At 41.7% G+C, this 26,717-nt stretch overlaps 1 protein-coding gene across 2 annotated transcripts in view; it reads right to left on the bottom strand.

Annotated features, from left to right (window-relative positions):
• Positions 1–1,442: 1,442 nt before the first annotated feature.
• Positions 1,443–26,717, bottom strand: part of PTPRE (protein tyrosine phosphatase receptor type E) — a 128,457-nt gene continuing 103,182 nt past the window's right edge. For both annotated transcript variants that reach the window (XM_056849382.1, XM_056849381.1), the window contains 15 exons: positions 26,224–26,314; positions 25,218–25,294; positions 24,758–24,794; positions 22,878–22,975; positions 21,438–21,557; positions 19,842–20,005; positions 15,091–15,226; positions 14,248–14,397; positions 12,939–13,032; positions 12,635–12,711; positions 9,532–9,666; positions 7,165–7,290; positions 6,514–6,665; positions 3,841–3,976; positions 1,443–1,580 (listed from right to left, as the gene is read on the bottom strand). In XM_056849382.1, coding sequence (XP_056705360.1) covers positions 1,506–1,580; positions 3,841–3,976; positions 6,514–6,665; positions 7,165–7,290; positions 9,532–9,666; positions 12,635–12,711; positions 12,939–13,032; positions 14,248–14,397; positions 15,091–15,226; positions 19,842–20,005; positions 21,438–21,557; positions 22,878–22,975; positions 24,758–24,794; positions 25,218–25,294; positions 26,224–26,314 — 1,668 coding nt within the window. In that variant the 3' untranslated portion in view covers positions 1,443–1,505. The remainder of the gene's footprint in view (positions 1,581–3,840; positions 3,977–6,513; positions 6,666–7,164; positions 7,291–9,531; positions 9,667–12,634; positions 12,712–12,938; positions 13,033–14,247; positions 14,398–15,090; positions 15,227–19,841; positions 20,006–21,437; positions 21,558–22,877; positions 22,976–24,757; positions 24,795–25,217; positions 25,295–26,223; positions 26,315–26,717) is intronic.

Below are 26,717 nucleotides of genomic sequence, written 5' to 3'. Positions count from 1 at the left end.
TAGAAAAGAACGGGGATATGAGTAGACAGGAGATCCCTTTTATAATCTTGAGGAAGGAAAAGCAGGAGATGTGGTTAAAGAATGTCAGCTGACAGTTGGAAAAATGATAAGGAAAATGGCTGCCTAAGGCCGAGGAGTAATGAAATCTTCGGTGACAATTAAAGGTTTAACTGTAAAAATGAATAGTACTGAATAGAGAGTTACAGTTAGTAGTTTAACATATTTAGTTATCAAAATCTGGTACATTTAATTTAGGTAGCCGAGAGGAATGTATGGAGAACATACGATAGTTTCATTTTTTTTTTAATCCAGCACCCTAGTGCAAGATATAAAAAATCCATCTACTTGTTCAGATTGCTAAAACAGATTTTAGTAGTAATATAAGTATGACTTTTGCATTTTTTAAAATCCTAAGAGCTTCTTTTCAATGAAACCGATGAAGCATATCTTGCTAAACTTCCGTATCTATTCCCCATTGTACCAACGGACTGTGAACAAAGTGATTTGGCCTTAAATTAGGACTTTACAATAAGTCTGAGTAAAGCTGACATTGCATACTCAAAGTGGTGGCAGCAGTATAGGAAGTAGAGGTAGGTGGGAAGTTGAAGTCAGTCAGTTAAGCACCCTACCTCGACCCCACTATCTAAGCAAAACATACAATAGCAGAGCCACACATTCACCAAAGTTAGTATTAAACCATGATTTCATGTGAAATCTGAAATGAACCACTCTGACCACTAAGTGGAACTGGCTTCAAATGAAATAACTATATGTTGATAAAAGTGTGCATTTTGGCTTTAGCATATTTAATGCAATTCATCTGCTTTATAAACTTCAGGGGTTATTTTATGAGTTAGTGAGAGGTAAGCATTTGTAATAAAAGGTGACTATGTTGCAGGTGGTTAGGGATAATAAAGACGTGATCCAATAAAAAGGTAAGCAAGTCCCATTAATTTCAACAAGACAGGTATAATAATATGTTTAACATTCTCTTCTCTGAGATATTTGAACATGGTCATCTGTTAGGTGAAACTACTTATGGTACAGTGCTATGCAAAGTTACTCTTGTCTAAGTCCCCTGATTTCAGTGGGTTTAGACTGGAATAATTCTGTATAGGATTGCACTGTTAAATGCTCTGAACCTTCTGGAAACAGGCTTTGCACACATATCCCCCAACTGGATAGACAGCCACATTCGCAAATGGGTGCTGAAGGTGCTATTTCATGAGTGGAACTATACTTAAAAACTTAAAGTTATGTAACTCAGCTTTTCACCCCTTCTTAATCATCAAAAAACTGAGTGGAGAGTTTTGATTATTTCTGAAAGGGGTCTACGCATATTCGTTTGAATCAAGGCAAAAAATCTATTTAAGTACATCTGAGACATTCAGAGCAAAACAAAACAGGGTAATATGTACATTTAGAGTTAAAAATCAATATAAATAAATTAACATGATTTACAAATCTCTGTACAAATGATCAAATAAAAAATAAGGCAGGAATCTTCACTTGAAATTAGCATAATCAGAAAATATATCAATGAAATCTTGTACCACTTTGTAGCAGAATTCATACTGTTCCTGAAAAAAAGAACAAAAACAGATTACACTTACTTTGAAATAATTATCTCTAAATTAGAATATTCCCAGTGAAGTACACTTAACTTCAACACTTAACTTATAAAAAAATGCACACACTTTATCATATAATGCAGCAAATCATCTAATATTATCCCTTTACAAAACCTGCTTCATTGCCACATATATACCCCATAAGTATATTTTTTCTCCCTTAGGACGCACAGCAGTTCTGGGGAGGTATGTATGTGATTGAGGCCTTGAGAAACATAGCTGAAGTGTTCCTCTCCAAAACTGCCATCCTGCCCAGAACACCTATGCAGCTGCTATTACAGCTGAGGGGGGAAATGTAGGATATTCATTCACCGATGTCACATTAGGTTTGACCCTAACATTTAGCAGGAATTTATTAAATCCCTTCTGTTCCTGACTTTAATGACCCAAGTCAAATTTGAGCCTCGGAATTGGCTCCTTAATCACCCAAGCAGCAAAGTGACCCCAGTCTTGCACAAGGCCCTGAGGTAAATCGATAAATGCTGCCCTTCCAAGGAGGCTCAAGTGTATATTTCCTGGGCTTGCTTATCAGTGGTGCGCTGCTGGCAATGCAATCCGTGCCTTCTCACAGGAGGACATGAGTCGGACCAAATGGATCCAAAGACTGGATCAGGAAATTTGTCAGTGCACAGGGCATCAGTTCAGTTTTAGATGCGTTAAGGAATTCTCTGTTATTTTCCTTTGCCTGGTTTCCTTTTGTTGCCCATTTTGAGAGCCAGCGTGGTGTAGTGGTTAAGAGCAGTGGTTCGGAGTGGTGGGCTCTAATCTGGTGAACCGGGTTTGTTTCTCCACTCCTATACATGAAGCCAGCTGGGTGACCTTGGGCTAGTCACAGCTCTGAGCTCTCTCAACCCCACCTACCTCACAAGGTGTCTGTTGTAGGGAGGGGAAGGTGATTGTAAGCTGGTTTGAGTCTTCCTTAAGTTGTAGAGAAAGTCGGCATATAAAAACCAACTCTTCTTCTTCAGTGTTTTATTTTTGAACCAAAGCTCACTAGCTCCTTTCGCTCACCGGCTCCAAAACCAGAGTGGTGGCAGAGGATTACCATATATAGCCTCTCTGAGGATGGCAGAGGAGGAAAAGTATCAATCATTTGGAATGTATGAAAGTTATGAGCCTTCCCCCCAAATCTGCAAGGGCTGAGGGCTGCGTACGGACTCTGTTGTGAATATGCTGATATGCCAAAAAAGCAAAGAGAAGCTCCCTTCTCATATGGAGCGAAGTGAAGGAATGAGAGATGTGTATGTACTCTGTTAGGAATATTCCTAGCAACAGAGAGCAGTATACCTGCAAGCATTTTTTTATCATTTTTTTTAAGGTTTCAGATTTTTCTGCAAATCTGGGGCTTTTGTTGGATATGTACAAGGATCTGTCTTGTCTGTCCATGGCCCCAATCTCTGGATTTAAGTATCCACAGACAGAGCCATGTTGAGAATTAGATATGCTACTGATTACGAGTAATTGCCTGCATATAATTCACAAGGGGTAAAGTCCTCCACTGTTATTGAAGGAATCTGGTGTGGGTGGTATTGGTCCAGTGCATGTGTCTTCTAAGACTGGCAAGTGCCCTCCAATCAAATGACTCCTCCCTAGGATTCTTGCTCCCCTGCATATCATTTATGGATAATTATTAGAATTTGAACTAACAGTTTTTGAACAGCAAAACTTCTTAATGTTTTGTCTAAAACAGCAGAGCCAAAACTGTCAAAGAAATGATATGAATTTGCTGATACTCTGCAAAAGGTCAGAGAAGCTCCCTTTTCATATGGAGCGAAATGAAGGAATCATGGTTTACGACTAACTCTCCTGTTACTTGTCACTTACTCCAATTTAACCGCACACTGGATTTGTAAGTCTTCCGCTCCAAAGTCAGGATTGTTAACCAGGATAGAATACTTACCTCCTCCCAAGGTTTAGGAGAAGCAGAATAAATCATGCAGAAAAGAACAAATGCTTAATTTGTATTTTTTTTTTCTTGTGTGGGATTTGGATAACCTTAGTGTAGAATTCTGCTTTTTTCTAGGTAGTATAACCCTGGGTTTGGCAAGCAACAAACACAGAAAATAATAATTCCAAAGTACTGATTTACACACTTCATTAAAAGAAGCTCCATTATATTCACTTAAGAGTAGAAAAGTTTTGTTTGCCTCACTTGAGGTACCAGTACCCCCTTACTTTTTGTCAACGATTTTGTCATTCAGTAACATACCAGTGTTTGCACCATATGTGGTCTCTGCAGCCGTAAACTCTTCACAGCTTGAAATACATCTAAAAGCCCCTCAGCTTTTACTCGCTCCAGAATATTGCTGAGTGCTATGAACGTTCCTGTTCTTCCAGCTCCAGCACTACAAGACAAATACATTTCTTTGCTTCATGCCAAACTCATATACCAGTGATGGCAAACCTATGGCACGCGTGCCAGAAGGGGGCACTCAGAGCCATCTCTGTGGGCACGCGCGCAGTCGCCCCAGCACAGAGTTTGCCTGAGTTCATTACTAGAAAGCCAGAGGGACCCGGGGCTGGGCTGCTCCCCTCCCCCTCTCAACACGCGCCTGAGAGCATTTCACACATCACCCGCCCCTCTGCCCAGCAGCCCAATGGGAGCGCTTTCCTCCCTCCCCTGTCACATGTGGCAGGGCGGCTCACATGCCAGGCAGCTCACATGTGGCGTGAGGGTGCAGCGTGGACGGCAGCCTGTTGAGTCTGTGGCGAAGGTGATTCCCGTGGTGGGGTTGGAGAGGAGCTAGGTTGGAGGGGAGCATAGCTCACAGCGTGGCATAGCTGGAGGGGAGCAGAGAGCTCAGGCCACAGCGCGGGCTTTGCGGCGCCTCCCACCTTTCAGTGAAATCCCCTACTAAAAGAGGAACAGCCACTTACCCAGCATGTAATTAACCTGTGGAACTCCTTGCCACAGGATGTGGTGATGGCATCTAGCCTAGATGCCTTTAAGAGGGGATTGGACAAATTTCTGGAGGAAAAGTCCATCACGGGTTACTAGCCCTGATGGGTATGTGCTACCTCCTTATTATAGATGTGGGCCACTGTGAGATACAGGAGCTGGACTAGATAGGTCCAACGCATGAACAGCAGAGGTGAATCAAAGGTAGGAAATGCACTCAGATGCCTTTTTCAGAGCAGGCCAAAAGGTCTGCAAATTCAAAAGGAACCCCAGTTGAGAATCACTGCCGTAGATTGTTGATTCAGGGAATATCCATTTCTTTAGTGTTAACACTATTGTGTTAGCTATTTTTGGTATAGGAATAGATTTGTATTGGGTGCTTCATTTTTTTTTAATTTTGTGTTTTTGTAGACTCCAAGTCTTGAACACCCAAAAAATTAATCACATTAATTGTTCAAAAGCATGCCAAATGCAAACTTTTACCTTTCAATAAAAAGTTGTTTGTATCATTGAAAGCTCTGTTATTGTGTTTTTCTTTTAAGACAAAAGATGTTAATGTATGAGTTATTTTTTTCTAAACTAAAACCTCAGTATTCAGGTTAAATTGCCATGTTGGCACTTTGCAATAAATAAGTGGGTTTGGGGTTGCAGTTTGGGCCCTCGGTCTCTAAAAGGTTCGCCATCACTGTCATATACAGTGCAATAAAATATATCTGGCATTATATTCGTAATACAGCCACTGCCAATGCAAGTGACTTGAACACATGAAAGTGCTTCATCTTGAGACCAGAGATTAATCCATCTAGCTCAGTGCTGTCCACTCTGACAGGCAGCTGCTCTCCATGATCTCCAGCTGAGAAGGCTCCATTCAGACATCCAATCTGGCCATGGTTAAATAAAATATGCAAGAATCTACCTTGCACTGCACACCTGAGGCTCTGCCCCCCCCCTTATCATGGAGAGCACAGTGAAAGCAATGGTGATTTCAGACTAACAGTGCATTCCTAAAGAGAATTACTCCAATCTAAGCCCACTGAAATGAATGGGCTTAGACTGGAGTAACTCTCCTTAGCAATGCACTGTAACAGTACATTCCTGAGCCTGGAGGCCAAATGGGCTCAGGTGGTGCCCAGACCCCAACGCCGGTGTTCGTGCCACTTGCGCCAAGCAAACTGGCATGGACGCCGGTATAGTGCCACTTGCACCGGCCCCCCAAGGACTGCCACGGCAGAGCAGCCCTTGGACGCTGGCTAGGCTTCCTGCTGGCGTCCTGTTGCTACAACGGCTCGTGCCAACGTTTCAGGAGGCGTTCCCAGGGCATTCTGGGGGAGGAGCTGCCAGTAGGCAGACCCCTAACCCTTTTCAGGCTGGGAACGCTTCCTTACGCTTCAGTGCTGCTACACCAGGTTTTTGCTGGCACAGCATATGGGGCTTTCCCCGCCTTTTAAAATTTTACTTAAAAATGTCCCCTTTTCCCCCTGCAGCGGCCATGAAACCTCCTCGGAGGAGCCATGGCAGTGCCGTGGCCACGCTGTCCCTGGCTTCTGCAGGGCTCAGGAATGAGCTGTAACTCTATTATATGAATGCAAGTGTGTGGCTTACCTAGTTTCCCTCCCACAAATCATGTTTCAATCCTGGCTTAGTATCCCAGTAACTGGAAGGAAAATTAACTCAATTTAAGCCATGTAACTGCATTTATATGTCTCAGATAACGGAAATAGCATTAAAGCAACTGAAATAGCATTAAAGCACCATTCTACTAACTATCTATGCTAGTGCTGCACTAGCACTGGCAATATGCCAACATCTGGAGTTTACAATTACTCTGCCCAGGTAGAGTCTACTGAATGCTCTATCAAAAGCAGGCGCATTAAGTTTACTGAACAGAAGACTCTGAACAGCCATGTGAGGGCAGGTTGTAGTTTATACTTGCCCTAATATCAAGAGATGATCATGCAACCAAATAAAGTACAGATATTTTACCTGCAGTGCACCGTAATGGGATGGTTTCCCGTCTGCTGTTGCTGTTTTTGGACAGCTGCAATGAGGTCAATCATTCCTTTGCCTTCAGAGGGAATTCCAATTTCAGGCCATCCATGGAAATGAAACTGTCGGACAACCCTGCCCTGCTTTTCCTGATTATTCAAAAGCAAGAAAAGCACAGATGTAAGAACAGGATGAAAGTCCTTTATTCTTTGGACTCCAACCATGCAACCTGCTATATACAGGGCCATTTGAACACATGAATACATGCAGCTGTCTTATATTGAATCAGACCCTTGGTCCATCAAAGTCAGTATTGTCTACTCAGACCGGCAGCGGCTCTCCAGGATCTCAGGCAGAGGTCTTTCACATCACCTACCTGCCTAGTCCCTTTAACTAGAGATGCCGGGGATTGAACCTGGGACCTTCTGCATGCCAAGCAGAGGCTCTACCACTGAGCCACAGCCCCTTCCTTATGTGGGCATATAATAAATGAATTACGTTGTAGATCATCAGTAGACAGAGGGTCATAACATTATTTTCACAAAGCTTCCAAAATACATTATATAGAATTTTGTTTAAACATCATTTAAACTAAAGATCAAAAAACTAGCTTGGACTCCAAGTAAATAGAAAAGTAACCAACAATACCTGACTGTGTGTAATCAAAAAGTCCCTTATGCTGATAGCATCAGCGAGTGCATCACTCTTTATCTCTATAGTAATTGCTCCATAAGTAACGGAACCCTCTGATGGCCAATACTGAAAACACTTTTCCTGCAACATAGAGGGGAAAGGTCCAGATATTGCTTCCTGAACTTTCAGTTGACAGATACGATAGCCACAACATAAAATAATTAAACAACAATTAAGGCACAACATAAAATCATAGAATTGTAGATTTCGAAGGGGCCATACAGGCCATCTAGTCCAACTTAATGCAGGATCAGCCTAGAGCATCCCTGACAAGTGTTTGTCCAGCCTCTGCTTAAAGACTGCCAGTGAGTTGTTGATTGGAGCTATTATTTTAAGGCTATGATTATATTTGTAATGTGATGTTGTCTGATTGTTATGTATATTATTCTTGTTGTGATAGGCCCTGAGCCCACCTTGGTGGGGGAGGGTGGAATATACATTATTATTGTTGTTAAATGTATTTCCTTTATGACATTACAACCTCCACCAAGAATTTACTCAAGAATGTGAATTTTACATGGTTTATTTTATACTTGCTTTTCTTCTATCAACCTCCTCTTCCCTGAAGTATAGACCCACCTCCTTTATAAATATTACCTGAAGCTTTGCCCTGTTTCTTGTCCCCCATCTCTCATACCCACAGTACTTTAGAGAGATCTGTTTACTTAACTTTACTTAACAGCAGAAGCTTCCCTTTTGTTTGCTAAACGTTTTATCCACCAACTGTAGCAATGCTGTTATGGGTAATACGTCTTCTCTGCTGCATATTTTCAGTACTGGTTACCCCCTTTGGCACATTTAGTGCTTCCTACAGGTTGTGGGAACCTGAACTAGGGATAAGTTCAAGCCTGGTAGTATCTTTCCAAACCAAATATGCCAAAGACATTCAGAAAACAACAAAAATGCACTGTGTATTTTAACTTAAAATAGAGGTGGACTATAGAACTAATATTAAGGGCAGGACAATTTCTTCCTAAGACAGCTTCTCTGTCATTCATGGGAGTTGGTAATATGGTATCACCATCTTCTGAGCAACTCATTTGGGCATGACGCAATTAGCAATGGGGCAAGCCCCCTCTTCAACTCTGAAGAGACTATAAAAAGCCAAGAGTCAGATGAAGAATTGGCGTTCTTCTTTCAATGGGATCATCTTGTCCTGGCATAAGGAAAGTGTTTGAAATGTCTTTGAATCTCAATTAATAGAGCTTCAGCAGCTCAGCAGTTTTGCCAAGGGAGTATCTGAAAAAGGAACCGCCTTCACCATGGAGCACTTTCTTCACAGATGACTTACAGCCTGCAAGGAAACACGTTCAGCATCCGATCCCCCCATATTTCCCCAGGGGGAATAGGAAGGTAACATTTTCTCTTAGAAATATATATTATTTTCTCCCCTTTAATTAACATTTTTAACTACCTGAGTTAGACATGCTACGTTTGATGCAAACATAAGGAATTGAGATCTCTATTTCCTAATTAAATTCCCTTTTTGTAAGTCTAGTGGATTAGCCTAAGGGTGAACTAATTTGTATATTATATGCAATTGCTATTGATACCTGAACCTGTGCTTTCCTGAACATTTCAGGATACTTCAGTGGTGGCTTTTCTAATAATTATTATACATTATACATAATTAGAGTAAGAATTAGAACGTCAACATTTCTGAAATTGCATGCTTTACTATTCTTAAATTTTAGTAGCCACACATTGTCATGTTCTTGTATTTGAAGACTAGTGATATCCAAGCATAGGTGGAAGCTATTCTAAATAAACAGGTCTCTTGCCATCATGAAGCTGCAGATATCAAGTGCAATCTAGAAAAAGCTAAGTACTATTAAGCCCTCTGACATCTGAGCTCTCAACTGAGCACACTTAATTCCCATTGATTTCTATGGAATTTGATTATGTGGTACTTCTACGGGCTGTGACAACTGACTCAGCATTTTCAGCGTTAAGGAAGATCAAGCCAGGTTAGATTCAGTCAAGCCCTGGCTAACACCAGGCATACCTCAGTGTTCAACATTGCGCAATTCAGGAGACACACAACCACAGCCAACACTGTCCTGTGCTAGGCCAATTTTGTGGCTTGTTGGAGGAATTGCAAAATCTGCCGGCCAAAAGCAAGAACCCTGCTCATGGTGGTCACATAATTCTCTGCCTCCAAATATACTAGTGCCTTGGAATGAGGAGAATACACAGTAGGGGATTTTTGTGGATTGTTAATACACTTCGTTGAAGTGTACTGAAGAAACTTCTTACCCCTCAGCCAACTCAACAAGTGTTAATAAAGCAGTATATAAAAACTTTGGCCAAAACTGATCATACTTGCTCCCTTTCCAAAACTTCGGTAAGCATAACAATTGTGTGGCATTTCCACTCCCACACCATTCGCCAGAAATCTTCTACAGTATGAGGAAGTGGTCCTTGAGTTGCAATGAAGTAATCCTTTTGGCGATAGCCCTTCCAACAAAACAAAAAAGAAGCGCAAACATTATTTGATACCTTGGAGGCTTCAAATTTAAATTCTTACCTCTCCCTTCAAAGTAATCCTAAATGACCGAGAAGTATTAGAATAGATTTTTTTAGAAACAACGTTTTTAAAGCTACCATCCATTATTTTAAATAACTTTCATACCAACCCATGGAGTCATTAAGGAGGAGTACTAATTAAGCTTATTTAACTAAGAACTTCCCACTGCAGTGTTAGCATTTTTCTTAGACAGTAGGGGAGCAATTCTAAGTAGGTCTACTCAGAATCCTACTCAGGGCTATTCAAGGGGGCTCATTCTCAGGAAAGTGTTTTTAGGATTGCCCTGCATAAGTGTTACCTTGCTTAATCACAGTAGATTAACTTGTCATCACCAATTATGATCCCCTCTCGTTATGCCAATAAAGGTACCTGAACTTAATTATGATCCCCTCTTCTTTTACACTAGAACTCGGGGGGGGGGGGTACCCAATGAAGTTTATGGGCAATTAATTCAGGATTGAAAAAAGGAAGTACTTCTTGCGTGGTGTAGTGGTTAAGAGTGGCAGTTTGGAGCGGTGGACTCTGATCTGAAGAACCGGGTTTGATTCCCCACTCCTCCACATGAGCGGCAGAGGCTAATCTGGTGAACGGGATTCGTTTCCCCACTCCTACACACGAAGCCAGCTGGGTGACCTTGGGCAAGTCACATTCTCTTAGTCCCACCTACCTCACAGGGTGTCTGTTGTGGGGAGGGGAAGGGAAGGTGATTGTAAGTCAGTTTGTGTCTCCCTTAAGTGGTAGAGAAAGTCGGCATATAAAAACCAACTCTTCTTCTTCTCTCAATGAGAAGTTGCAAAATTCACTGTCACTGCCTTCCCTTCACTGCATATATCTTTGCTGACTAAGATTTCACTTCTTGCATTTGAAGATTGTGAGCTCTAGCCCAAGAAAGCTTATGCTTTAAAAAAACCTATGTCTTTTTCCAGTGCCACAAAACTCTTTTTTGTTTTTGTTCCAAATGACTCACACAGCTTCCCGATAAGGAAACATGAGCTTCTGACTTTGGGGCATGTAGATTATGTCAACTGACACAACCAAATAGAGGTCAATAGCTGATACCTGGTACCATTCCCATTGACATCCGAAGGGCTGGCATTTTATCTGATTATTAACAACTCAAAAGAGAAGGATGGAAAACATAGTCAGGATGGATAATGATATAGAAAATACCATGATCTTTGGTACTCAGTTTAGAAAAACAAAAGAATAATCCTGCAACTCGTTCTTGTGTCTGAAAATGAAATGAGGCAGCAATGGCAGGGCAATGTACGCTTTAATGGAATTACTACCTTTTTTTTCTAGAACTGGCTTAAATAATTGGAAATTTGGTGTATGTGTAGGTGCTTGGTTAAGAAGCCAATGGAGCAAAAGTACCATCTGTGAGATTATGACAATGTCTCTAAGTCAGAATCCCCCCTAAGCATAATGATGCCTGTTGTTAAATAATTGGAAATGCAGAAAATTAAGGATGAAGAGAAAAGGGTAAGATCTGAAAAACAGAAATGAACGTCACTACTGAGGCCATAAAGGAGCACACTCTCTATTGTGGCAAAGTGCATTTCATATTAGTAGAGAGAAGGGTACTTCTTATTTGATTGCAATGTAAGAGCTGCACTTTTGGTGGGGATCTATATTTCTGTTTGCCTTTAAGTAGTGGGTGAAAGAGAAAGGAAGTACTGCCAGTTGAAGCTGAGCTCCTAAGAATGCAAGACACACCTCTCCCCACAGCAAGGAGGTTTGCTTCTCTTTTGACATTGGTCTTTTATGCATGACTGTTTCTCTCGCCATCACCCCTCTGACGACTTTGGGTCTTTGTTTTGATTATGCATGTCGTTTTGGTTTTTTAAAAATAATTTTTTATTGTTTTTCATTTAATATAATAACATGTAAGTAAGCAAGTAATACTAAGATTATTATAAAACAGTTAAAAAACATGTAATATTATTAATAATAACAAAAAGAAAAGAAAAATTTGACTTCCCCCTCACTCTCTTCTATCTTAAAATAAATTATGTATACCTTTGCTAACAATACTAATCCTCTTATATTTCAATTAGCAGATTCTCATATTATCTAATCTTACCATTTTCAATCAATGCCTTAATTTTATCTTATTGACAAATATTTATAAGGGATTAAATCAATGAATATCCTTTAAAAGGTCCCATCATAAACTGATTTTCACAGTAAATTCTCCACGCCTCCCATTCCCCCCAAAATTGTACATTATCATTTTGATTAACCAAAGCTGTAAGCTTCGCCATCTCCGTCAGTTCCAGCATCTTACTTATCCAGTCTTTTTTTGTCGGTATCTCATCAGTCTTCCATTTAGCTGCATATATTAAACGTGCAGCCGTGGTAACATATATCAAAAGTCTATGGGTATAATAGTGTCCGGTATTACACCTAACAGCATTTCAGGTGTTTTAATAATATTTTGTTGTAAAATCAGTCTTATTTCGTTATATATCATCTCCGATTATGCATGCCGTTTCCGACCATCAGAGGTCGCCTTGCTCTTCCCCTGCATTTCCCTGTGTTTTCAGACACGAATTTGAAAACGCAGGCAAAGTGCGGGAAACGCAGGGGGAGAACCTCTGATGGTCTGAAACGGCATGCATAATCAACGCAAAGACTCGACGTTGTCAGAGGGGTGATGGCGATTGAAACAGCCATGCATAAAAGACCACTGTAATCCATGTTTCTTTACAATGGCAATTTGATTTATTTTTTGAACAAGAAGTTAGTTAACAAAACTTAACAGATCATACAATAATGGTAGAACACACGCCCACATACACATATGCAACAATGTTTCTTTCTAGTTCTAAACAAAGTTGATTATTGAAAACTTTTAAATCAATGTTAAGTGCATTTCATCCATACTAAAGTACTTACATCTATGAAGGAAGCATTGATATAGTCTGTATACTCCTGACCTCGTTTCATTGAAAGAATCACTCTGTTAAAGTCATCTAAAGTACAAAAACCATCACATATTAGATTTCTTGGAATACCTAACATTTTATGTTCAATAATACTGTGCAAATTTGCAGAATCAAATTTACAAAAAAATGCATCTGTATTTCAGTCTAGCAGTGCCACCTGCTGTTGAATGTACAATATCACTGTGCCCAATTAGGCAATTTGTATAACTAAAATGGAAAATTAATAACTGTGAAATGGGAAATTAATAACTTACATGGGATGATTTGGATAACTCTGGCTTTCTTCATATTTGCTGGCAGATTGCCGGTTCTCATGTTTTCTTTCATTATTCTAACATTTGTTAATTTCTACAACAAAAAGTACATACTAAAAATGAATATTCCAGAATGCTAAACAGCTGCAAATTCCTTTTCATAGTAATCTTCGGAATGATTTCTAGTTGATACATTTCATCACAAACAATTCAACCTTTGCACCAGCTCTCCTCATTATATGCCTACAGATATTAACAAGTGTTGGATTCTTGAACCATATACTTAACCACCAACTCCTGTGCTTCGGTTAGCCAGTGGAGATTACTACAAAAAGTGTTCTGCAGAGATGGGAAATTGACAGCACTATTCTCTATACTTTGCCCACTAACATCAATTAGTGTTGGTATACAACACTGGCCCATTGTCCCTGACCATCAATACAAACGTGTGTACTTGAACACTTCCCTAAAACTTGGCAATTGCCACATTCCATAGTGGAAATTCTTAAAGATGTGAGGGAAAATTACTTTTGCTCGTGTTAAGCTCACTGCAGCTTCAGCAGCAGTCAAAATGCATAAGGATAGAGAAACAGTGCATTCCTCAAGGGGGAAACCACGCAGCCGGGATGGCGCAGCTGAGAAGCCTCCTCAGAGGCTTCCCGTCCACCGCAGAGGGAAAAAAGCACTTTTTCCAAAATAAGATCATGAAAAAAGGCTTTCTCCCCCATAGGGGAAAGTAGGCCTGCGCCACATAAAAATGTGACACAGGACTGCCGCCATCCCAGGAGGAGTTCCCAGGGCGAAAGGGGTTTGGAAGCTGCCTAACGGCAGCTCCGCCTCCCAGAATGCCCCGGGATTGCCTCCTGGGATGCCGGCGCAGGGACTTGTGCCAGGAGAACACTGGCAGGAGGCCCCACCAGTGTCTTGAGCCCCGCACTGCCGCCGTGGTCCAGAGGGGCTGGCATAAGTGGCACTACGCCGGCATCCAGTGGCACAGACACTGGCGTAAGGGTCACGCTGGCTCCTAAGAGCATCCCCCACCCCATCCAGGAATGCACTAAAAGGCACTGTCAGTCAAAAATCATAACCTGAACTAGTTTTAGAATAGATTTTCACAGTACTCCAAGCATCCAGATTTCATGAATGGATAGCCTGGCCCATTTCACTTATAATCAAAATCTGGTATTTGGGTTTGTTTGTTTAAAAAAAAAAAACCTCAAAGGACATATTTTTAACTAATTAAAAAACTATTCTCAGTCTGTTACTGTTTTAGTTTGAAATATCTGAAAAATAAATATTTAATGCTTACTTTAAACTCTTCTTCTAGACCAATTTTGACTAGGTTTGGCGTTGCATTGTGTGATGGCTGCAGGTGCTTTTCCAAAGAGGACACATCTAATTCAGTGTCACCATAGAGGTAGTATTCAAGTAAGGCTTGATAAATGAAGGAATACTGCATCTGAAAAGAGGCAAGCAAACACGTTTATTAAACAGGATATTTGCAACTGCTTTTAGTTAAAGACAATTCAAATAATTGCATCTGGCATATTCTTTTCCAGTTTAATAGCCTTCTACTTGTATTTGCTAAAAAAATAAACAAACAACCCATACTTTTAGAGCACATCCCTGGGGGGGGGGGGGAGTCAATTGGAGGCAGTGTGACCCCATGCCAGCGTAAGTGCCCACTTATCAAGGTATAAGGGGCACTTATGCTGGCTCAAGGGGCATTCCCATCGGTGCCTGGGTGCTGTGGAGCTGTGCGGGGCTTCCCTGCTGGTGTAGCCTCTCCGGGAACTAAATCCCAGAAGAGAACAGAAAATGGTCCCAGGGCATTCCCAGGAGCGTAACTAACTTTAATCATCTTCCTAACCCCTTCCAGCCCAGGAATGCCCCTTGCTGCTGTGACGGCGCTATGACACCTTTTTTGGTGTCGCAGCCCCACTGTTCTCAGTGGGGACATTTTCCACATTTTTGCCTTTTTTATTAAAAAAAAAGGCTTTTTTAATTCTCCACAGCAGCTGGGAAGCCTCTGAGGATCCCCCCCAGGAATGAGCTGCCCTTATCAGAAAAAAGGGGGGCAAATTAACTGGAGTGTAAACATGGCAGTAGTCATAGATAACCGTAGTAATATCAAATGGATTTATTTACTTACATCGGTCTGAACCATTTGTGGGCGCTGATTGCGAATTCTTGCTACAAACTCAAAAATGTCAACCTTCTGTTCTGCGTGCATCATGTCCATCATGGCATCTATTACTATGAACGTGCCCGTCCGACCCACGCCAGCACTTTGGAAGAAAAGAAACACGCAGCCTGAGTCAAAGCATACAGAAGGGTTTTGTTGGTTTGTATTTGGCCTCCTCTGCCAAAGAATTCTTACTGTCGCTATTTTCTCCCAGTCTTTCTCATTCTTCTAACTTAAACTGCAATCTGTGTCACAGGGATCACTCACAAACAGCACCTATCGCACAATTTGCACTAAATGTGTTATGACGGCAGCATCCCCTGTGTCATGCAGACCATTGTTAGCCAGGCACACAAATACGTTCATGTCTAAATTGGGATATCCATCTCAATCTCAACCTTGCAAGTCCAAAAAACAACCCCATAGAACAAGGGTGTCAAACTGCCAGTGTGGTATAGTGGTTAGGACAGGTAGACTCTAATCTGGAGAACCAGGTTTGATTCCCCACTCCTCCACATGAGCAGCGGAGTCTAATCTGGTGAACCGGGTTGGTTTCCCCACTCCTCCACATGAAGCCTGCTGGGCGACCTTGGGCTAGTCACAGTTCTCTCAGAACTCTCTGAGCCTCACCTACCTAACAAGGTGTCTGTTGTGGGAAGAGGAAGGGAAGGAGATTGTAAGCTGGTTTGATTTGCCTTAAAAGGTAGAGAAAGTCGGCATATAAAAACCAACTCTTCTAAGTCTAATGTACTAATCAAAGCAAATGAATTTGTGCTTACACTTTAAGGCATCATGTTCTTGTCTGTTCTTGTCTATTTATGATACGGCAATTGTTGGGAGAATTCTTTACCTCATCATTGTCTGCAGGCTAATCTGTCTTTTGAATGCACTACCCCCATGCAGTGACATTTGGTGTCTGTCATTTTCTGGAGACCATCTGAACAGCCAAGAGGAGTGTCCAGAGTCACTTTTTCCTGTGGTCAAACCAAAACCTATTGCATGTTGAGCTAGGTGGTTTCTTTTATGCCCTTGAACACTGGGCTTGCATCTCCCTTAATTGTGTTAATGAGCAAATCTGGCAAAGGAACATTGTATGTACTCTATGTAACACTATGTAAGCTGGTTTGATTCTCCTTAAAAGGTAGAGAAAGTCGGCATATAAAAACCAACTCTTCTTCATCTTCAATTGTTACGAGGGCAAGATATGACATAAATGTCACTTGGTCGGGCTGGGCCATGCCTCATCAGCCCAGATCGGGTGTGTGTGTGTGTGGCTGCCTCAGTGGCTCGCTGGCCGGAGAAGAACTCTTCAAGGGACTGGATCCGGCCCTCGAAGCCTTACGTTGGACACCCCTGCCATAGAACATTCACCTAACCAGTGTTCCTTCCTCCCTTAAAAAAAAAAAAACGTTCTTCCTGTTACTTGGGGTCAAAGTACACACGATGCCAGCAAATATGTCTTGAACATATGAAGCTGCCTTTTACTGAGTCAGAACATTGATTATTAAGGCCAGTTCTGTCTACCCTAACTGGCAAGAGCTCTCCAGAGTCTGAGGTAGAGGTCTTTATGATCACTTACTTCCTGATCCCTTTACTGATGATACCAGAGATTGAACTTGGGACCTTCTGCATGTAAAGAAGATAACTCTTCTGCTGAATCACAGTCCCTCTTCACATACAAGTCTGTATAAAGTGGCACAATTTAAAGTGCAAAAGGCTTATGGATGGGCATCCATAATCTCTCCCCATAGCCTTTTTTTCTCCCAGTGAGCCTATCAGAACTTGACAGGGGGATGGACCAAGGAAGGTGCAGCTCTCCCCTCCCACAGGTTTGCACTTCAAATCACACCTTCATATTATACATGGTTAGGGCAGACAAATGTTAACAGGATGGGTCTGCTACAGTTACGTGTAGTTTCAGTCACAGGCTCGCTTTTAGCTTGACTAGAATGATACAGATGAATATCAACAGATAAATATCCTGAACTCAAGGTTTAGAATATACAGTACCATATCACTTCCAAATTACTCAAGACACAAAAGCTAATAACGTATTAAAATAGAGTTCGGTCTACACATAAAAACATAAGGAAGGCCATGCTGGATCAGACCAAGGTCCATCAAGTCCAGCAGTCAGTTCACACAGTGGCCAACCAGGTGCCTCTAGGAAGCCCACAAACAAGTTGACTGCAGCAGCATTATCCTGCCTGTGTTCTGCAGCACCTAATCTAACAGGCATGCTCCTCTGATACTGGAGAGAACAGGTATGCATCATGACTAGTATCCATTTTTATCCATTTGGTAGCCATGAATACCCCTCTACTATTATTGTATTAAATATTAGATGTGATAGATACAACAGCCACTAGAGGGAACCCAGTTGCTAGATTTAGTAATCAAAATTATCACCACATCTGATTTTCCTTCAGAGGAAAAGGGCATGGCATCCAGTGCTAGGCATAAACTTTTCTCTTGTATTCTAGCATTTTATTCAGCTTACAGTCTATTCCTGAGAATGGGGCCAAAAGTTTTTAGGAGGCGCCGTCACCTTGCCGCCGGCGTAAATGCGTGTAATTACGCGTTTACACATTCATGCCGGGGGCGAGGCCGGGACCACGCCTCCCCCCTCCACCGGCACGGCCTCTCCATGGCGCCGGCAACGGCGTGGAGACGCCATGCTGGAGCAGGGGGGCGTTCCAGGGGAGGAGCCGGCTGGCCGCCCGGGCAGGGAACGCCAGCTCGCGCCGTCCCGACGCTCACGCACCCAGCCGGCTCTGTGCGACCCCGCTCGCCTCCCAGCTGGCCGTCGGGGTGGGGTATGCCAGCTCGCGCTGTCCCGACACGCACGCGCCCAGCCGGCATTCACTCCATAAGACGCACAGACATTTCCCCTCACTTTTGAGGAGGAAAAAAGTGCATCTTATGGAGCGAAAAATACGGTAACTAAGTCTTGTGACACCTTAAAGACTAACCAATTTATTGTGGCGTGACTTTTGTGAGCCAAAGTCCACCTCCTCAGATACATGGCCTCTGCCTCAAGAAGGTTTAAGCCACAGCAAGTTGTTTAGTCTTTAAGGTGTCACAACACTCATTGCTTTCAACCCATTCCTAAGGGAGATCCACGGCGGCCGGGAGTCACACAGCTGCACCACCGCCACAGAGGCTTCCTGGCCGCCACAAAGAAAATAAAAAGCTTAAAAAAAAGTAACACGGGAAAATACCCCCATAGAACAAAGTGAGACTATGCCACCAAAAAAGGTGGCTCAGCAATGCCGTGGCGTGAGGGGGCATTCCTGGGGCGAAAGGAGTTAGGAAGCTGCCTAAAGGCAGATCCCCCCACAGGAATGCCCTGGGAACAAGCCCTCCCCCACGCCGGCATGGGCTTTCCCTTCCAAGAATTCCCTGCTGGTGTGGTTGCGTTGGCGGCGGGGGCTGGTGCAGCTCCGTGGCTCCCCAGTGGCACTGTGTTTGCCCCTGGGACAGACTCTTATACTGTCAGGCTCTTACACTGGTAAGAAAGCATAATCCTGGGTTAAATGGGCACTTATGCTGGCATGGTGTCACGCCGACTCCTAAGGAGCTTTGCCCCCTCTTCAGAATTGCAGCCTTTGTTATAAACCTGTTTCTCTGGAAATATGTCCAACTCTGTATGGAGTGTGCTGTTTGTTAATGGTACAGCCTCTTGGCCTGGGTCAGTCTGAACAGAAACTTTTAGAAGCTGCTTTATTGTTGACCTCTTGCATGTTCCCATATTACTAGGAATCTATCACACCAGTAATGATGCTTGCAGGAGGTGTGATGAAATTAAAGGGGACTTTTTTAACATAGGTGATTGAAAAGCCCAGCTACCAGAAATATTAGGGGGGAAATTATAACTGAAATACGGACCTCAATGTGCCCCTTTTATAAAATGTGGAATTTGTATAATCCATTGTATATGATTAAAAAGAAAAACCTTGGAACGTATTTAACTTTTTAATTTGTTAATTGTTATGGTAGGCATATACTGTATAGAAAGATGTTCAACTCTTTTTTGTATCTTTTCTCCTTGTATCATTCTATTTTCAGATATAGAAAGTGTTTGGTTTATTTTGGTATGTATGTTTATAGAATATAATGATAATAATAGCAATAGCAACAACTTCAATTTGCTCCTTGGTCTCTTTGGAAATGTTGTTTAATCTACATGGGAATCATTTTTCTTTACTTTCTATTTTTGAGGGTAAACTTGTAGACTATAGCTAAAACTGCTGAATTAACAGAAGTGATTCATATCACAGATGATAAAACTTGTAATTATTTCAGCAAATGTAGCCTCTATTTTTTAATTCTATGTATATGCATTATAATATTGATACTAATTCCTTCAGACCCTTTATGGCTGACAGGTTTTGCAAGGTTGTGTTCGTTGCTGTTGTTATTTTATTTTTTATTGCTTAAAAAGCAAGGAGTTTGCTTATGCCAAAGATTTTTAAGAAATTGGTAACAATGAACTTGGAATATAAATATCTCCAAACAGAAGTTCTGATGACTGCTACCACCCTTTGCTAGTCTTCAGTTTTTCAGAAAGCAGAGACTGAAAATCGCTCAAAGGAATCTAAAGAGAGAGATTAGTAGTTTGAACATGCAAAAAAAAAAATCCTTTTACAAAAATGGTTAAGACCACTCCCAAAACCAGCTCTCAAGGGACTGGTGAGCACATGCGTGCATATACATACCTACAGTGAACCACAATCGGCCCGGCATGCATAGGATTCAATGTTTTTACTTTCTTTAGGAACTTGAGCATTCCAATAGGTGTGAAAGGCACTCCGAAATCAGGCCAGCTGGTGAAATGAAGCTGTGTTACAAGCCTTGGAGCTTTGCAGCCATCAGCAACCTGCTAGGGTCCCGGGGGAAAAAAAAAATCCTTCAATACTCTCAACAGTAGCAAAACAAACACCCCCCCTCCTCCGGAAGGTTTTCTGCAAGGTGGATAAATGGCCATTATAGGGAGATTACTGAGAAGGGAAGCAGAGAAGGCCTGGAAGGAAGAGCTACAGATTACTTCCCTTTGATCCTCCCTCCCTTCCAAACACCACTAACACTGCTTTCTCATATAAAACTTCCTTTCCTCAATACAGTATCTCAATACAGTCTGAAGTAATGCAGTCGTAATAATTCTGACAACGCAGACTGACTCAGAGTATTCTATAATGTATAGCAGATGAAGAGCATTTGCTGTTTGAATAAGAACATTTGCTCATCTGTTTTGTCTGGATTTATTGTTCTCTTTTTTGGTATTTTTTTCCCCACTTTCCTTACAACAGCCTACTGTGGAGACTGGCTTTGGGTCCCCTTATCCTAGAACAGGGTTTCCCTGAACATTTCAAGCCTGTGGGCAACCTTTGGAATTCTGACACATGGTGACATGTGCAACTACCACAAGGAGTGGAGCCAGCTACAAAATGTCCAGCAGGGAGGTCATGCATAACCCTAATAGGAACTCTTCAACATTTCAAGCAGAATCTCTGTTTAACAGGATGCCGTTTAACATAAACATATTGTTTAAAATATTTTTTCATTCACGCATCGCATGAAGCTGCCTTATACTGAACCAGACCCTCGGTCCATCAAAGTCAGTATTGTCTACTTAAACCAGCAGCGGCTCTCCAGGATCTCAGGCAGAGGTCTTTCACATCACCTACTTGCCTAGACCCTTTAACTGGAGATGCCAGGGATTGAACCTGGGACCTTCTGCATCCAAGCAGATGCTCCACCACTGAGCCACAGCCCCACCCCTACGGTCATTGAAAATCCATGTGCTGTGGTGGCATCTGCTGTCAAAGCAACTTTAAGAAAAATCTGTACAGCCAATCAGAAGCCCTGCTGGGCAAAAACTCCACCTACTTTCTAAAAACACTTGGAAGTCTCCAGGAAAGGTATCAATAGGCACCATGAGGCCCGTGGGTGCCATGTTGGGGAGCCCTGACTTAGAAGCAATATTCAATTGTATTCCTCCACACAAGTGGCTGAGGAATGATTCACACTTCACTTCAGAACTGAAGACACCTCTATGCCTTTCCCATCTGCCCAGACTAGAAAGAGCTGGCCAAGTCAGGACTACTGCATAAAAACAAGGGGACCAATATTGTGTATGAAATTCTGAATAAGATCTTCCTGTGGCTTTGTACCATGGTATTAAGTAAATCCAAGGCAAAGTTCAATGCCTACATGTATACAATTCTGGGTATTATTTGTTTTAAGGAAAACAGCAACCAGGATTTTTTTTTTTTTTACAATACTGAGTTAGCAGTAAACAGATTTTTACTTACTGACTGGATACAAAACTTCCGAATGGTGTAATCCACAAGAACTATGCAGTCCTCCACAGAGACTCGGATGCTTCCGTAAGTCCAGCATCCTTGATCAGGCCAGTACTGGAAACATTTATCCTACGGCAACATTAAGTACGAACACACAGGAAGTCAGCCAGAACTGGAAACAAAACAACTTCAGAACTCATATCTGACATCTGTATAACTAGTAAACCACAAACACGAATGCATAAAGCTGATGTGCAGAGTCTGAATATAGGTCCATCTAGCTCATTCCCATCTACTTTGACTGGCAGCAGCTCCCCAAGCTCTTAGACAGAGACAACTCGTTCGATATCTGTTAACTGAGATTAATTTAGGATGGAGATACCATGATTGAACCTGGGGGCTTTCTGAATGCAAAGAATGTGCACTACTCACAAGCCACAGCCCCTACTCCCTGAAAATCTGTTGAGGTGGTAGAGTATCTTCCCTTTCTGCATCTCACTATGGCTTTTCCCAAGTTTGGGGCTGGTTATGGGATGGAAGATGCCTGCTAATTTCAGGCTGGAGCTTCTTGTAGGAACAGAGGCAAGAGATAGATCTATGCTGCATAAACATTGAGAATGACTGATAATTCTGTCCGCATTTCTCTTTACATACCAGCAGAGGTCATCCTTGAGTAACAAAAAAGCCCGTGCTTCTTAACTACTAGAATATTTTATTTTCTCTACTACATTCCTAGTTTCCAAAGACAGTATGCTCAGTTTTAATTAAGCTACCTAAAAAGCATGAACAGGAAAGTTACACAAACAAGCACACACAACAGTCGTCATTTCTACTGCTGCAGACATGCGGGAAAGTTTACCTTTCACCTTGAATGTTATAAACTTTATTCTAGAAAGTAATAACATTTGCTAGACGGGACTCAAGGCTGAACACAGCGTTCTAGAGGTTAGGATATAGCAAACTTTGGCAGATGAAAAATTCCAGCGAGTTATGAAGGAAAAAATACAATAAAATAATTCTGAATAATTTAGCTTCCTCAGCCTTTTACTATTAATTGCATTATTACCATCAATTACCATTTTAAAATTACCATTTAAAATTATTACCATCAATTACCATTCCTATATAAATTCCCAGATGAGAAACTAGTACAGAACAATTCAGCAAAAATATCATGTACATTTATTAAACATTTTGTTTATACAAATCCAGTAGTACGGTATGAACATGACTAAAGGCTGACAAACAGAAGATTAATTTCCTCAGTTAGTCACCTGAAACTATTTCCACAGCCAAACATCTTTGTTCAGTCCCCCACACTGCACTAATTTTGTCACATACTGACACCTAAGAAGCTGGAATAGGAAGTGGTCATATTACTAACAGCCATATCGGGTACAAGACGTCTAATAACAGGCCAAGGGAAAAGAAAATTAAAAGCTAGCTTACTTCTTTTCTCTCTTTCACATTTGTCAACATGACAATAGTTGCAGACTTCTGTTCCCACACCATCCTCCAGAAATCATTTAATGTGTCTTGCTTAGGACCTACACAAGGAATATATATGTTCAGTCAAAAGCCAGACAGGAAGCAAGTGATACTGTATACAAGCAAGCAATATAGTAGCAAATTCACACCTCTTTCCACAGAACTAGAGTTACAGCCTTATGAAAACAGATGGATTTTTTTTAAAAAAACACCTACGTGCATGTAATAACGAATGCCTGTTTCAAACACAGCTACGTACTTTACACAATTCACAGAAATAAATGTATTCACACAAATGAAGTACATTTGGGATTTATTAACAGAGCATGTTATCCTATTTAACGTTTGTAATGGCTTGAGGTGCTTCAAGATGCTAATTCCTTTGGCAACTGGGACATTAGCAAGAGATGCAACAGGAAAAAAACTTTAAAAAAAAGAGGTACTTTCACGGAACACTGGAATGAGATTTTCAGACTGTGAATTTTTCACTTACATGATGAATAAATAAATAAATAAAAACAATACCATGAATCTCCAAGGCACTCTGCTTCAAAATGAAACAAACCCTATACCAAGCTGAGCTCCTTCCTTCTTAATGATTTCCCCTTGATCTGTGGATCAGTGGGCAGTTTTGAATTCTGCATAATCTTGTTCTGCCAAACTAGTGATTTGTTATTGCTGTAGGCGCATTTAAGCTAAGCAAGGTTGACCTTGGTTAGTACTTGAATGGGAGACCACCAAGGAAGTCCAAGGTTGCTACGCAGCAGCGTGCAATGGCAAACCACTTTTGAAGGGGAAGGGCCGTAGCTCAGTGGTAGAGCATCTGCTTGGCATGCAGAAGGTCCCAGGTTCAATCCCCGGCATCACCAGTTAAAGGGACTAGGCAAGTAGGTGATGTGAAAGACCCCTGCCTGTGACCCTGGAGAGCCGCTGCCAGTCTGAGTAGACAATACTGACTTTGATGGACAAAGGGTCTGGTTCAGCATACGGCAGCTCCATGTGTTCATGTGAAGTCTCTTTCCTTGAAATACCCTATGGGGTCGCCATGCTGGTCTGTGACTTGATAACACCTTCCACCAACACCGTCAGATGTGCACATATGAGCTTCATATGCCAGATACCGACCATATCAAAAAGATGGAGAATAGGCTCATATCTTTATTCTACCTACAGCTATGGCAACATTATAGGGATACTATTTCCTCATAAGAGTTAAAACAAGAAGAATAGGGAAGGATAAGCAAATACAGAAAAGGAAATTAACACGTCTTAGGATAAAACCAAAAGGCAGCATTGGCAATACTTCTAACACAGGTACTTCCAGGGAGTTGCAGTGGGCCATTTAAGAATCCCAGAAATATTATACTGCATTTGGTAATGGTATAGTAAGTTATAAGTCAGAAACCATCATAACCCAATTTGGGGTGTCCAAGTACTGATTACAGCCATCATAGGAGACAATGAAAGTATACATTTTTAAAATTCTTCTGAACATGCAGATACACAAAGAGAAAAATATTTTAAAAGATACTTTTAAAATAGCAGGGCTGTGAAAACATTCAAAAGTGTTTACAGTGTAGGCATGTAGAGAGAAGAGCTACTCTTAACATGTTCTTCCAAGTGATCACGATGACAGCGAAAAAGCAGAGACCCAAGTAGTAGAAGAGTCTGTGTGAATATTCTTGTTCACAAGTTGAGTTATCTACAGGTGTTCGGCTAAAGTGCAGATATTGGGAAGTTGGGGCCAGCAGTTCTGATACTGCTCCGTTAGACACATGCACATTGTACCTGCTTTTGAATGTCTTCACAGCCTCAGAGCAGTAATTGAGACTGGAAAATACCTTGAGCTGCTATGAATTTATTCTTTTCCTTGTAACCCTGGAGGGGGGGAAATAAGTGAATAGGTTTTTAAAAAAATAGGAAATAGATTAAAACAAATTTAAAATCAGTCACTCAACCAATTTTTTGCACATTAGTCATAGAATCATAGAGTTGGAAGGGACCACCAGGGTCATCTAGTCCAACCCCCTGCACAATGCAGGAAACCCACAACCACCTCCCCCCTACACCCCCAGTGACCCCCACTCCATGTCCACAAAATGGCCAAGATGCCCTCCCTCTCATCATCTGCCTAAGATAATAGAATCAGCATTGCTGACAGATGGCCATCTAACCACCTCCTGGCGCTCACCACCTCCTGAGGAAGCCTGTTCCACTGAGGAACAACTCTAACGGTTAGAAAATTCTTCCTAATGTGATGGAAACTCTTTTGAAATTCATTTTAAACAGCTATTCACTTACATCTATATATGAAGCATTAATGTAATCTGAACATTGAACTCCATCTATCTGCGTCAAAGTTACTCTGGAATGATCATCTGAGAAGAAAGAACATAGATAATTTTTACAGAAACTATCAATACACTATTGACATCTGTTTGAAATGTTGTACAGCAGAAGTTTTGTTATTCAGCATTCCTGGGAAGCAGGGGTTCCTGGTTAAATCAAACATGCTGGATATTCCAACTTATTGCTCTTCCCCCAGGGGAATCCTCAGTGATCAAACAGCACCCCCTTGGGAACACCCTTTCCCCCAAGTCACGTAAAGACTTATCCTACATAGCAGGCAGACAAGCCGGCCAGCTGCCTGGGAGGCCCTCCAGCCAAGCTGGTTCCTGACAGCTCGATATAGGCTGAGGGGGTAGGCTGAGGGGGAAGGAGGCACCCAGGGATAATATCAGCTGTCAGTGCCAGCTGTCGGAAGCCTAGCACCTGCCGGAGGCATCAACTGGCTGGCTGGAGAGGCATGAGGTGGGCACATGCGTGCCCAAAGACACCAAGGGTATGGAGACTGAGGGGGAGGAGCCTGCCCTCTGGGCAATGCCATTAACTGGATGTTATCAATCATCTCAAGTGCTGGATAACGAAGATTTTACTGAGCTGACCTCTCAAGACATGACAAATCCCAAGAAAACTTTACATGGCTCTTGAGGTGATACATTGCAAGTGTATTTCTCTCTTGTTAACTAGCACACATCTCAAGCCAAAGGCAAATAACACAAGCATTCGCTTCATTCACACTCTGTTTTCCATGCTGCTGTAGCTTTCACCATGGAGAACTGCTGCAGGCTACATGGCTTTGATGCTGAGTGAGATTTTTCTAAGCATCTTTTTTTTGGTGAGGGGAGGGTGATTTGACAAATGTTAACAGCATACATTGAGTACCAATAACAGTTATTGGAGAATTCAGATTTAGTACTTCCTGATATAGTCCAGACACTTAAAACAATAATGACTTAAGACTTACAAGGTAGTATGTTGGGATATCTGTTTTTTTCTCTGTTTTCCTCTTTATTTGCATTCTCAAGGGTTCCTTGCATGTATCCAGGTGGTAGTGACTACAGAGAAAGTAAGCTTTGTAAAATCAAAACAACATCCTATAAAAAAGCATAACCAAACCAGGCCTGATGGTTAAATTAACTTTATACCTAATAGAATAAGGTTATATTATTACTAACTGAATAATGGTTTGATATTTCACATATCCATCTCACAATGCACTGAAAGCATCAGACCAGGAAAGCTCTAAAGTCTACCTCTGGAGCAAGGTCTTGTTCTTTCGCAAATTGTTTCAACTGGTTAGCAGACCACCAATCTCAACAAGACTCGTATGACAATACTGCGATCCCATTAATAACTGAAGGACAAACACTGCTGAAGCTGTGAGCGTAGCCCTAAAAATCCTAGCAGTTCAAATCCAAAATAAGAAATATATATGTTCAATGCAGGCTTGATGAAGCA

This window comes from Euleptes europaea, chromosome 5 (assembly GCF_029931775.1).
Source record: "Euleptes europaea isolate rEulEur1 chromosome 5, rEulEur1.hap1, whole genome shotgun sequence".
NCBI classification, from domain to species: Eukaryota; Metazoa; Chordata; class Lepidosauria; order Squamata; family Sphaerodactylidae; genus Euleptes; species Euleptes europaea.
The sequence above is the reverse complement of the archived record's forward strand: the minus strand, read 5'-3'. Positions and strand labels throughout refer to the sequence as shown.